At 40.1% G+C, this 14500-nt stretch overlaps 1 protein-coding gene across 4 annotated transcripts in view; it reads right to left on the reverse strand.

The window, feature by feature from the left end:
• Positions 1-14024, reverse strand: part of TDRD3 (tudor domain containing 3) — a 92637-nt gene extending 78613 nt beyond the window's left edge. For all 4 annotated transcript variants that reach the window (XM_005516409.3, XM_014249352.2, XM_014249362.2 and 1 more), the window contains exon 1: positions 13814-14024. In XM_005516409.3, the coding sequence (XP_005516466.1) occupies positions 13814-13854 (41 nt within the window). In that variant the 5' untranslated portion in view covers positions 13855-14024. The remainder of the gene's footprint in view (positions 1-13813) is intronic.
• Positions 14025-14500: the final 476 nt, after the last annotated feature.

Genomic DNA, 14500 nt, shown 5'->3' on the forward strand with positions numbered 1-14500 from the left:
ACGCCCAGTGTTTGCTGACTCAAAAAGCAAGATGCTAAGAAAATACCTTCAGTTTTATTTGTAACATTGAAAGCAGAATTTCATGACCAACACAAAGATGCCAAGGATAGCTGCTATAGTGGATACTGGTCTTAGAGAATCGATTCAAGTACTGCAACTAAAAAAAAATTAGCTGTTCAAGACACCCAAGGCACATCCATCCCTTCTACATATCAAAATTGGCACAAACAAAAAAAAGAAATTACAATCTGCTCAGAAGACAAGGATGAAAGATGAGGATTCTACTGAAACAATGAAGTACATTAAAACTGAAATGGCAGGCAGAAAGTAATTTCTTTTACAGCTGTGGTCATCAATGCTTAAAACACACACACATCCCTATTACTATTACTGTATAATTTTAACTCAGCACAGAAATTTTTTCTGGATACAGAGCAGTTACTTTCAACCCTGCAAAAGTGTTCTGTTTACTTTTCTTCTACTTTGTGCTAAAATAACCATTTCTACAGACCTTTAAAACTAGATTTATAGCATATTTACAAAATATGAGTCAAAAGTAAGCAGCATGAGGGCATGCACTCTTGCAATGTTAAAGAACACACATGAAGACTTGTTTGCAATCAATTTGAAAAGCTCTACAGCAACAGAAATTCATATATTCCTAAAACGATAAAAAATACTACTGCATCTATGTGGCATTCCAAAGGGCTTACAATGATTATATCCAAGCTGCAGTTCATCAGTGTTGTGATGTAATCCAGCAGGTGAATAAACACCACACTCACCAAAAAACTGAACATTCACTCCCTGCCCTTGTTTGGGGCAAAATTGCAAAACGTAGAGGTGACCACAAGACCAGGCACCTGGCTGTACCATCCCACACACACAGCTGTCACTCATAGCTACCCGGACCTGGGGGAAAATGTGTGTGCCATATTCTTATATAGTTGTTTCACCCTGAGCAAGACCTGAAACACATTCAGGAGACACAGCAATAGGAACATGCTGGTTTGAACATGCCGAGGATACTGAAAGCTCCTCCAGAGCTACTGCAATTAGCCTGGAGGAGAGGGGGAAGGTGGAGGTGTGTGTCCCCTGCAGCCAAGACTGCCGGGGGAGGAAAGGTGCACAGTGCAATTATTACTGGTTCCCGTAGATGGCTCCCGAAGCTCGGAGATGGAGGCAGTGCGAACACAAGCACCACAGCAATCTCACAACTACAATGTTACCGGGAGCCAGCGCTACAAAATTCAACACAATAAAAACCTCGACCCAGCCCCCAGAGGTGATGAACAGCGCAACACGAAACATATACAGCAAGTATTGTTACTTATACAACATATATACACTTCGACATTTAAAGCAAGTACTGTCGATGTACAATACAGCTCTGCACACACAAATCAATACTGTAAACTAAAAGAGGGTAGATGTAGATGAAATATTAGAAAAAATATTTTACTGTGGTGAGACACTGGAAGAGATAATGCAGAGAAGCTGTGGATGCTTCATCTTTGGAAGTGTTCAAGGCCAGGCTGGATGTGGTTTTGAGCAATCCAGTCTAGTGGACTGTGCCCCTGTCCATGGTAAGGGGGTTGGATGGAACCAGGCAATCATTAAGGTCCCTTCCAACCCAAGCCATTCTATAACTCTACAATTAAAACGTATTTGTTTCAACATGCTCCAGTCAGATCTTCCACTATTTCAAACCTTTTTGTGCCATACATAATGGCTCCTTTTTGGGTGTCAAAAAAGGACTGTCATGATTTGACCCAGCAGGTAGCTAAACACCACATAGCCACTCACTCATTCCTTCATCCACAGTGGAATGGGAAAAAGAGCTGGAGGTAAAAAAAAGTAAAATTTGTGGGTTGAAATAAAGATGGATTAATATGACACAAAAGGAAGAGAAAATAATGGAAATTACAATCATAATGAAATAATATATACATAAGCGATGTACAATGCAGTTACTCAACACTTAAAGGCCGCAGCCCAGCCAGTTACCAAGCAGCAGACCCTGATCAGCTTCCCCCTAGTATATACATTGACCATCATGCCATATGGTATGGAATATCCCTTGGGACAACTGGGGTGCGTTGGCCTGGCTGTGTCCCATCCCAACTCCTTGTGACCACCAGCCTCCTTGCAGTGTGAGGAGTGAGAAGCTGAAAAATCCTTAACAATATAAACACTGCTTGGCAACAACTAAAACATCAGCATGTTATCAACAGTATTCTCATCCTAAATCCAAGTACAGGTCTGTAAAAAATGTGAAGGTGATCATCCAAACTACTGCAAAACCAAATTAAGCATCCATAAGTGCAGTCTAAAGATTCTACCAGGAGCATACTTTTCCTAACTGGCAGTATTCTTTCATTAAAATGTTTATAGTTATACCCACAGAGTTGTAACAGAGAAAATATTTTTCAAAGTCAGTAAAAATTTAAAGACCACTTTGTGCAAGAGAAAATATGCATTGCCCTTCACTACTACTGCTATAAATAAAGTGTAAAAAAATCTGCAATGGTAAGACACCAAATGATGCTCCTTTTGATACTGTTTACTTAAGTGTTCTTTGAAATAACAGGTAAAAATCAGGTGCTGAAGTAGCTCACTGTTAAGATTTATTTTCATATTCCTTGGTTTAATTAATAATTTCAATTAAGTATTTTGGCACTGCAGGCTCAAGAAGAGAAAGGATTTAAATTAAGGGTTCTAACAGTCAAGATTCAACTAACCTCCCAGCAGATGATACGTAATCAGAGAACAACATGTGTTCTTTATTCTCTTGCTTTTTTTGAATGAACCTCTAATTCAAGCTTTTACTTCCTTTCCTTCTCAAGTCAGTCACAGAAATGTTTCACCTGACAGATAATTATTTTCTATTCTGCTATTAAAGATGAAAATTGTTATTATTTTAAGAATCAAACAACATAGACACACAGTAATTATTCTGAGCAGAGAAAAAATACTGGAAGACGTTTAAGAGTAGAATTATGCAGTTACAAAGCACTAAGTTCATCTCTAGTGCAACAGCATGAGGAAAATATGACCACAGCTAAAGCATAACAGCAATTACTCTTCTAGACTAAATTAGGTTTTTTACTTTTCATCATGTTATTATCATATTGTGGCATGGTTTAGTTAGGAACTAAAATATAAATTATGAACACAGAGCATAGACTAGTGTAGTGTTCAGAAAGACACTCTCTTCCCCATTCCCAAACCTAGAGAAAATTACACACTGGTAAACCCTCAACAGCATTCTCCAAGGAAATATTTTCCATCTCAAAACCATGAACAGAGAATCTTTTTGCCTAAGTGTCCAAACTCGTAAATGAGCATCAACTGCAAATTTCTGCAATAGTTATTTGATCAAGGCTGAAAACTCAGTAGATTTACAAAACTTAACACCTCAAGCATAAAAACACCTTCAAGTTCTTATTTCCTCATTTGCTTATTCCATAGCAATTCTCTCTTTTAGACAATTCTTCAGAATGAAATTCTGAAACATATGCCATAAATTTTTCAGACCAAACTCAGAATGAGAGATTTCTTTGGCCATTAAGAAGGAGATTACCACAAACTGTTACTTACTATTTAATGACACAAAAATTGATTGAAGTAATTTTACACTACATATTCAAGAATGATTTACCTATTAAACAAACCCAAACATCTTGATCTTAAAATATTAAGTATAAGCAATGATGCATCCATTTCCTTCACTTTTTTCATAGTTAAAAAATCTGATGTTATTTTTTTATCAAAAATTCTAGCTAGCACTCAAGTGAAAAGTTGCAGAGGTATTTGGCAAGTATTTGCCAAAAGGCAGAATTCCAGGCCTTTTCTTACATTAGGTGAACTGTAATTCTCTAATCTATCAAAACCTACCTGTGTATCACACACGACTGTGTATAGTACCTCCCATGTGAATTTAAAAACGCAACTTTAAATAAGTTTTTAACCAAGAATCATGACTGTGCTCATTATACATCCTGTTCTCAATGAAAAGAAGCTTGATGGATCATATTTTTACATAAGGATACTTTCAGCATTCCTTAGCAGCTCATTACTTCAACACAAAGCGTGCCTCATTCAGAAATCACTACTCTGCACAGTCAGAACCAGACCCTTGAAAATCACCCATCTTCTCTTCATCTCCTTCACTGATGTTTTCTCCCCTCATGTTTTTCTCCAAATAACAGTCAAATGGAAAACTTCACACTCAGTAATACTTTCAACTGTACAACAGAAAGTGTGCTAAGATTAAAAATGTAATGTTCATTAGCATTACAATTCTGAAAAGTAGTTTAAAGTTCACCTCTGCTTTGTATTTAAAACTGTCTTGGACATGGTATCACAGTTACAAAAGTAAAAAGAACAGTACATACTTGGAAACTCTGAGTAAACTTAACTGCCCTGATGCCTTTTAAAGTCTTCCGCATTCCCACTGTACAATGAACCTAACAGAAATTATGGCAACATCAACCAAAAGAAGTGGAAATTTGCTTCCATAATAAATGGTAATTTCCATTTCTATCATTCTAACAAGCAATGAAACAAGATGATCCAGCTGTTGAAAGATGTATTTTACCTATTCAGTACACTGCCATCAATATCAGAGCCAAGTGATTTCAAATCCTCATTAAACAGGAGAACAGTATTACTAATGCCTTTCATAAGGGTACTGGATAGTGCACACTTCTAGCCCATGATTTAATGCTGTATCCTGATTTACATCTGTAAGTATTTAAACACTGAGATCACGCATATTGTATTTTACAACAGTAGAATATAACACAGTGAAACTTCAGCAGACTGAAATAAACAAGTGAACATGAATCTCTAACAACTACTTAATAGAAGAGATTTAGTGATAACACATGCACACTCTTATCTAACAGTAATAGCTGTGATGCAAAAATGTCAAACTTTTCCAGGTAACACACAGAGATGTGCCCAAGATAACCTCACTAACTCCAAACTTTGATAAGATAAGCTTCTAGCAAGCAGCACTGTTGTAAAACAGCAGATGCTAGAAACAGCCCCTGCAGTCAGAAACTGCTGGACGGAAGCTCTTGCAAGCTTTCTGCTCCTTGAGAAGATTTGCTACTCCATGATTCATAACAGGCCAACAGGCCACAGCAATTTGACATACGAAATTCACAACACTGTGGCTGGTTTACTTTGTTCACGTAACAAAATTCTTAAAATTCTTTCCTTTTTTTTGTCTTCTCAGATACAAGCTGTGAACACTCTCACTCGTTTTCTCAAGAAAATGCTGGCAGCCACCCTAAAGCATTAAATTGAACACAAATACACTAACTCTGGGGCTGTGCCAAAGACACAGCTGCCACGCCACTGAGAGTATCTTGAAGCTGTCTTAACACACATGGCTTTTTCTCTTCTGGCTTTCTTCAACAGCTTTTTTTCGGATATGACACAGCACTAGAAGCTCGAGCTGCTTTTGGAGCACTAGGAGACAAACAACATGAAAGAAAAAGCCAGTCTTGACCACTGCCCCCAGACAGCACTCCCTCACATAGAAGCAAGTTCAGCAGTCTGTTCTCCACTAAGTCTTTGCTTGCTGTCAGTTAATGCAATCATTCCCATTTCCAAAACCTAAGCTACATTTCCCAAAGTGAAGGGTTCAAAATTATGCCAATACAAGAATGCCTGCCATGCTTTGATTACTTACTAGTAGTACAAAGATTATTTAAACCACTTTCCTTAAATGTGCAAAAAAGCTCAAAGGTTGCACATCAGTCCAAGAGCTGTCCAGTCCTCCTAAAATCTGACACCTCATGACTATGCATTACATTAAGTACATAAAAAGTGATTAGAAACATGCATATACTATTCATCCCCTAGAGAGCCTTTCCTTCTTCCTGTCTGCTCTACTAGAATTACTCTTACTGGAATTAAATATGCTCTTTTTGCTCTAAAGAAGTAGAAAATGTACTATTCCTGAAAGTATGAACAATTTGCACAGCTTGGAGAATTAGTCTTAAATTTATTTTAATTTTATTGCTATGACAATCACAGGGAAAAAAAAAACAGCCTGATGTATAGGATATTTAATATCCAATGTTCAAGTGTAATTCTCTCTAAAACTTCAGGACAGCTTCTTACTCCTATGTACTCCTACATGTATTACTTACATAAAGTTGTATTTTAACCAGCAGTAGCACACAAAATATACACATAGAAAATCCCAATAAATATCACTCTGTTATCAGTATGAATGATAACAGTACCTTACTCCAAAATCACCAGCTACCTTCCCACCAGCTTGCTGCTCAAGTACTCACTGCCTGGGGAGTGTGAGCACACAGAAATTGAAGAGATTTTTAAAAACTGTCTCAAGAGTCCTATAACATGATTTCAGAATGCAAAGTCTTTGCAGAGGTCTTTCTCCTGAGACCTGGTTTATCTATATGCAACATCTACTCCAAATGCCTCAAACTTCCACATTCTAGATGACACAGGCTTTCTGACTAGTAATTTAAATTACCAGGAACATATAAGTTTAAAAGAACCTATTTTTGCTCAAATGGTAAGATACTGACCTTCAGACAGCTTTAGACTTCTTAAACACACCGTTGCTTTTATTATTTCACCCTTCCTTTGGGAAGTTCATTTGGGTTTGTTGGAAAAGGCAAATAATAGTCAAGCATGTTGCTATTCTATCCTTCCCTCAAATCCCTACCAAAATCCCATTTACACTACACTACAAAATTTCTCTGATGGAAGAGGTAAATCAAATCTCAATTGTGTAACAAGCTCCACCCCATCACCTTGCTTATGTGATGATATAAATTAGTTTAACAACAGAAAAATTGATAGAAAGTTTTATGAAACTCAGAGGACAGGAGATAATATCACAAAAAGAGGTAGAAAGAAGGAAACTAGTATGTCACTGAGTCAAACCCATTAAGTAACACTTGTCCTAATGAAGTATTTGCATTCCATAAAGAAGGTTAAGCCTAAGAATTACAATGCTAACTAAATAACTTTTGAGACAAGACTCAATACATTAAAAATTCCAAGAACTCTGAAAAGGAGACTAGCTATGGGAAACCTACACATTTCCAGGGAACTCATTGATTGGAAAGAATCAACATGAGACATACTATACCAAGAAAAGTCAGGACACTGGAAAGGTGGGAGTTAAAAAGAGGTCTGCAGTGATTTAAAGGTCTTTAACTTTAGATGAGCTGCAAGTAGAGTAAGCTTTTTTCTTTCCTCCTTTTTTGTTTTTTTTTCACTGTAGCAACAACTTTGTTCTAAGTTGCAACAATTCTATAAATCAAGGACATCTTATATTAATGCTTTAGCTTCCTAGCAGAGAAACCAGTAGGTGAAGTCTGCATCCCCCAAGACAGTGCATAAATCGATCAGAGTTCTCACATAAAAAGATGCAGGGAGATTCTTTCCCAGCAACTGATGAAAACCAGAAGGGTGAGCTGCAGCAAGGCAGTGGAAATCACAGCTGAGATGGAGTGCATAGGGGACTGTCACACTTGCTTTGCCTTTTCTCTCTGTTTTCAACAGTTCGGCTCATTTCTCTCCAAATCCTCACTCCCTCTTCCCTCATCTCCAATCAAGGGGAGAAAATCCTTTCCTCAGAACTACGGTGTGAGGACACTTACCTAACAATATAAAAATAAGAACATAAATGGTGTTCTAACTTATGCAGTCTAGGGCTGTCTAACACGGTTCCATTTTTGTCAAGGGTGACCAGAGGCAGATGATCCATGTCAAGAATGCAAACCACAGCAAATATCTAGACATAAGTGTCCAGAGGAATTCCTGGCTATCAGCCATTTTAGAGCTGGTAGTCCAACTTCACTGTAGAGTTCAGTACTCAGTGCACCTATCCCTACCTGGCTTTGCCTAATTACAATTTTAACTCGCTCACACTTTTTCTGCTTCACAATATCATGCGGCAAATAAGTTCCACAATTTAATTACACATTGCTTGACAAGCTACTTTAATTTTCATCAGGTAACAAGTTTAATTCACCATGTGGCCTAATTCCTGTCCTAAGAAAAACAGCTAGTCTTGCTTTTTATTCATCATTTCTTTAAGACCTATGGATTTTATAGATCTCTATCATCTCTCCCCCTATTGTTCTGTTTCTCAGAGCAAAGATCTTCATCTTCCCAGCACAGACTACCTTCAACACCTCTCATCCACTTTTTCAGTGTCTATGAAACCCTTGCTGTGCTGGGATGATTACATTAATGCACACTTTCAATGATTTTGACACACCTCTGATGAACATAATGACCTAACAATGATTAAATTCTTTGTGAACAATTCCCAACAACTGTCTGACCACTGCCCTTCTCGTGTATGTATGTAACAGAAGCAAATTTAGAGCTCATGACTGTGTAGATAGGTCTGCGTGATTTTCCCTGTATGACCATCATTTGGCATTCACCAGAACTGAACTACACTTGCATGTGAAAGAACTGCAACACAGCTTTGGAAGAGTTTGCTGCAAGTACCCGATTAGTTCAGATTTTACCAATCCCCAAAGATCAACAAACTGCTATGGTGCCACAGTAATGTCACCCCTTAAGGATATTTTTTAATATAATGAACCTTTCAATCCTAGCAGAAACCTACTGCTAACATTGTTCCAAAATAAAGCAATCGTTTATCTATCTCGTCTCTCATCTTTTAACCAACCATATTAACTGACAGGATAACCATTTGTCTTCAGAAAATAAGCTTTGGTTGAGGTCTGTACTGAAAAAATTTACCCACTTTTAAACCAATCTGCTGCTATCTTCAGTAAGTGCTTTCCAATTCTAGAGTTGCGGCATTCAGTGAATGATAACTGTGTAGGATTTGGTGAGTAAGACATCTACTTTCATTTTATGTCCTGCCTGCAGATTATATAAACCTCACCAAGTTCACCTCCTTCCGTTTTCTCTTCTGCAAAGTGAGGTGTTCCAAACATGTTAGTCCGCTACCTCCTTCCACCTCCTTATTTTACCCATCCTTTTTTTCACCTTTGATTATAGCTCTAAATTTGTTTCTTGTAGTTGTAACAATTCCAGCTAGTAACAGTTCTTTTTCAAACACCTAATATCTTCTTTCAAAAGAAAGGGGAAAATGGCATATGAATTAGTTTGTTGGGGTTGCTTCCCTTAACAGACTGAAAAATGCTGGACCTTTTGCAAAGTGAAAATGACATGAAGAATTCAGGTTCTAACTACCCATTACTTGTGACCCAGCAGGAATGCAAACTGAGCAGATCAGCCAGTAAGAGATACACCTGAACAAATGAAAAATGCAATGATATGAGATTTTGTTTTGTACTGGCATTTTGAGATTTCACTGTACCAACCAAACTTCACAAGATTTTGTACATCACAAAAGAAGTGTCAAGAATCTCAAAACAGATGCATCTCTCCTGTGACACACAAGATGTGTGTTATGCTTGTGTCTAAGGAATTTTTTTTCTCCTGCTTGAGCTTGCTCAATATGCAGGAACCAATTTCAGCTGTGATTTCCAAAAAGGTTTTATAGGAATAGCAAAAAAAAATTAGGAAAAAGCAGATCATCTTGCAGAATTCTGAAACTGACTGCTATGCCAAATGCCTGCTGTGCTCTTAGAAAGTGGTGTTAGATTCATGCCTTTGAGAACTTCCTTGTGTTTCCAGGCATACACCTACTTTTGCTTTAGAGTTTGGATCGTATCAGATGATTCATCCTACAAGAGGTCACATGCAAACAAACCAATCTTAAACCCAGAGTTACCCAGTATGCAGCACATCACTTTCTGAAATACCAAAAACTCAGTCTAAAAGTTTGTTGTAGATCAACGATATTTTTCACTTACAAAGAATATATAACCACAATGACTTTAATATAAAGGTTTTCTCAGGAACTGTTAAGCAGTATTCTTTTATTTCCAAACAACCAGTAAAATTCCATTTCCTCTTCATCATTGGGAGTAACTTTCCATAGTCACAACATTGTCACAACATAATCTTCAAAATACATTATGTTTTACAAGACTGTATTTTTTGTTGCCATTGAGTTACTAATTTTTATGTCACACACACTGCAATAAAAAATATCTGTACTACTTGACAAAGAACTTGCAAATACATTTAGCTGTACTAAAAAAAAATCTTTCCTTGTCCAGTTTGCACCTCTTGCTTTCCCACAGAGATCAATCACCAGACCCAAGATCAGAGAACCACAGGCCTGCTGTAGGCCATGGCATATTGCTCATTTATGACAACATGTTGGCATTCCTATGTAATAAATTCCCAAGTTCCGCAAAGATCTAGGAACAATGCAGAGGTCCTGGCTTGTCATATTCTCTTGTGAAATGCCACACAGGAAATTTTAAAAAACAAACAAATGAAAACAAAAACACACCACAAAAACTTCTGTTGCAAGCCAGTAATAAGTGCTTTGCAACTCATTGTTTACATAAGGGGATGTATTCTGCAGTTCTTCTGGACTTCACTTCTAGTAACAAAACTGGATTCACTAATTTGTGCTCCATTAAGATCCATATTTTAATAAGCACACTGGAAAACTGGTTCTGAAATTCATTAATGTAACTGTAACAACACAAAAAGGTAATTCTGCCACTTGGCCTTCTTCCTGTTAGATAATTAAATAAAAATACAGAACTTCTGTTCCAAGATAGAATATCTTTTTCACTGACATGTAATACAAACACCTTATCTCTCCCCTAGCTGGAGCCAATATCTCATTCCAAGGAACAGCCTAGTGTGTAACAAAAAGAACTAGCACCAAAAAATGTAGGCTTTCAACGAGAGCTGCAGGGATCTGTCTTCAGAAAAACTACAATTCTGCACACAAACTACAAGGGCCTTTTACTCATTTTCATAAAACACCAGCATCACCAGGAAAAAAAAAAAAGAAAAGCTCCCAGCTTTACCTACCACTATTACATTTACTAGGTAGGGCTACTTTACCTTTCAGAAGCTTACAAAAATGTCATTGATATACTGAAGACAAACATAACAAATTCCCAAACAATTTTATAACAAATTACTCTGACAATACCTGGTTGGGGGAGGGAAATAGATATATAAATTACTGTTCAGTATTATCTACACTTAATTACTGTCTTACTTGAAAAATAACTTTATTTTTCATTCAGAATCATAAAAGGTAAACACTAGTTGCAGAAACTCACATAAACAAATGTCTATCTTAACTCTTCTAACTTTGTAAGATTTAAGAAACTTACTCTAAAATCCAATCAGTACAGACAGTATTTTACAAGCCAGTAGATTTTCAGCTAAGCAAGGACAACTTTTTTTTTTTTTAATTTGACATGCCATGCAGTGCTTCTGCAGTGGGGACAGATTTTAACATATAAACGCAGTTTTGGTTTTGTACCAGAAAACTTACCATTTTGACATCAGGTGACAGCAACAGTAACAACCAATTAAGTACTAAACATTATTTAATCACCAGTGTAGCCAGACACATAATACTACATTAAACACCACTGAAGGCTCACTCACAGAAGTCTTAAATAACACTAAGATCTAATATGAGAAAAATCGTAAGTAAGAGCAACAGCAAAGCAGTTAGAAGCATGGATGTTCAGGGTACTATTCTTTTTTAAAGTGCATAAACACAGCTAAGCAAAATTTCCAAATCATTACTTCTTTTTCCACTCCACCTCACACTCCTCAAAAGTATATGCATTTAATTCCTCTCTCTTTTATGCTACCCTTCTCAATGCAAATAGGTCAAGGCATAATTCCAGTGGAACTGATAATCAGCCCATTTCTTGCCCAATCAACTTTGAGGCTCTGGCTCCCATCCTACAGGACAGCAGGAATAACAAGTGTATACAGCTATTCAAGAGTCTACACTCAAAAGGAGGGCAGCAAACACTGCAGAGTGAAAGATTGTTTCAGAGGCACCTCATATTTGTACTGCCAAAACCTGAAAGCCATTTACCGATGGCATTCGTTCAGCTGAAAAGGCAGTAAAACAACCCAAGAGCTGAAAACTGTGAAAGAAAAAAAAATTGAATAGGCAACAGAAAGCCAGAAAAGCAAACTAAGAAAATAGAACTACTTTTATGGAAAGCTTTTTCATTTTCAGAGAGGTCGAAGTACAGAAGAAAAGAGGGGCTAGTGTCAAGTCACAGTCCAAAACTCCCGTTAAATAAGCTAACGTTATGAAAAGTAGCAAAAATAGCTATGATTATTTCAATTTAGCAATAGCCAGGAAGCACAGGATTATGCACTCGAGAGACACCTGGAACAGTATTTTTGGATCTTGATATAGTTATCCAAGAAGCATACCAAAGGACACCTAATTACTCTACTTGGTTACTATTACCACAAAGTAGCACTCACTGCAACAGCTGGCCCAAACACAGCATCACCAGGGGGTTAAAGGAAGTGATTATCCCACTTCAGTCTTGTGGCCTTACCTGGACTACTTTGCACACAACTGGAAAACTATGAGAAGGTCCTTAAATATGGAGGCATGCAACAAAGCTGATGGTATGTCCTGTGAGGAGCAGCTGAAGACTTTGGCTTGTCTCGATTGGAGAATAGGAGGCTGAGGGGCAAACCTCACTGCTCTCTTTCTACAGCCTCCTGAGTAGGGGAAGTGGAGAGGGAGGTGGTTCATCTTTTCTACCGGGGAGCCAGTGATAGGATGAACAGGGATGCTTCAAAGCTGTGTCAGGGAGGGTACAAACTGGACATAAGGAAGTATTTCTTTATTGAAGGCATAGTCAAACACTTGAAGATGTTTCCTAAGGCAGTGGGCAATGTCTCAAGCCAGTCAAATGTTTAAGAGGCATTTGGCCAGTGCCCTTAACAACATATCAAGATTTGATCAGCCCTGAAGTCATCAAGTGACTTGACTAGATGACTGTCATAGGTCCCTTCCAAGTAAATTATCCTCTTTTATTCTATATCACATGACACCCACTTTAACCTTTTCCATCTTAGACATACATGAAGCCACAATCCAGGACAACCACTAATGTAAACAGTAAAACAGAAATATCCCCCAAACGCCATTGGAAATAACTTTGCATGTGTCACTTTGTGCTTTAGCAGTTAGCATTGAACTTTAGCGGTGAAAGACTTTCCAAGTAGTTCTGGAAAAAAGTCAGTGTTGACTAATAAGTGAATCACTTCAACAAAACAATCAAACAAGCCCCAAAACAAAAACTTTCTACAATGCAAACTCACCTCTAGGCTAGCAAATAAGCATTTGCAGTAGGTATTTAAAAAGCACAACTCGTTAAAACACGTTGTTCCAAAATGGATATTGTGTGCCCAGCGACAGGGACTTGGTAGAAAACACAAGTACCCGAGTTCAAGCCTCACGTGCGCCTCATTTACCCTACCCTAACCCCACTTTTTTCATCTTGCCTTCCTTACTGAACGGGCGCACAGAGCAATTAACAACACCAGCACCACGGGCAGGCGCCAGGCCTCCGAGCGAGGCCTGTCCCGGGTCAGGGAGGGAGGCCGCCGCCGATCCCGAGGGAGGGGGATGACCCCGGGATAGGGGTACCGGCCCGCCCCGCAGGGCCGGCGGGACGGGCCGGGAGCTCCTCTCCAGAGCGAGCCATCGCCAGGCCCCGAGCGCACCGGGGTCGGCACAACCCCCTGCCCGCCGCCGACGGGCTCCGAGCGGAGCTGGGGCGGGGACGACCCCCGCACCGCACGCTCAAACACGGCGCACTGCCCACCCCGCTCCGCCGCTCGGAGCCACCCCGGAGGCGGAGGCGGCGGCGCGGCCGAGCTCGGCCCCACTTACCAGCCCGACTCGGAGAGCGCCGCCCGCGCCCGGTCGGCCATGGCGCCTCCCCCGCCGCTCACCCGCAGCACTCGGGGCCGGCGGGCGCTGCGGGGACCCCCGGCACTCGCTCGGAGGGGGAAGAGGGACGCGGGGCCCGCTCGTTCCCCTGCCCCGCGGGCCTCTCCGGGCGCTCGGGCCGGCCGGGGGGAGGGAGGGAAGGGGGGAGGGAGGGAGCGGAGGGAAGGAAGGAGGGGGCGGAGGCGGCGCAGGCAGAGACGAACAAAGCCCGCGACCGGCGGCTGCCTGGAAGCTGCCGCCGCCATGGCGGGGAAGGGCAGCAGTGAGGGCAGCGCAGCCGGGGACCTCCGGCCCTGCTCCTGCGGCTCGGAGCCTGCCGCCGTGCAGTGTCGGGAAGGGTTTGCTTAAACGGGTTTGAAGTGCTTATAAAGGGTTTGCTTCCTCTATAAATAATATTATCAGTAGTAGCGTTGTTCTGGGCAAGGCTCTCCTCCGTGCCCTCAAAACGCGTGTTGTAGGTGAGAAGGGGCTCTTGGAAGGCTCTGGAGCGCGCGTCACATGAGGAGCAGCTGCGGGAGCTGCTTAGCCTGGAGGAGGCTCGGGAGGGACTTTCCCGCTCTCAAGTCCCTGTAAGGAGCTCGTAGCCGGGGGCGGGGGGGTCGGCCTCATCTCCGTAGTAACAAATGG

Source organism: Pseudopodoces humilis, chromosome 2, assembly GCF_049639895.1.
Source record: "Pseudopodoces humilis isolate 2021_Gansu_Grassland_sample_001 chromosome 2, ASM4963989v1, whole genome shotgun sequence".
Classification (NCBI taxonomy): Eukaryota; Metazoa; Chordata; class Aves; order Passeriformes; family Paridae; genus Pseudopodoces; species Pseudopodoces humilis.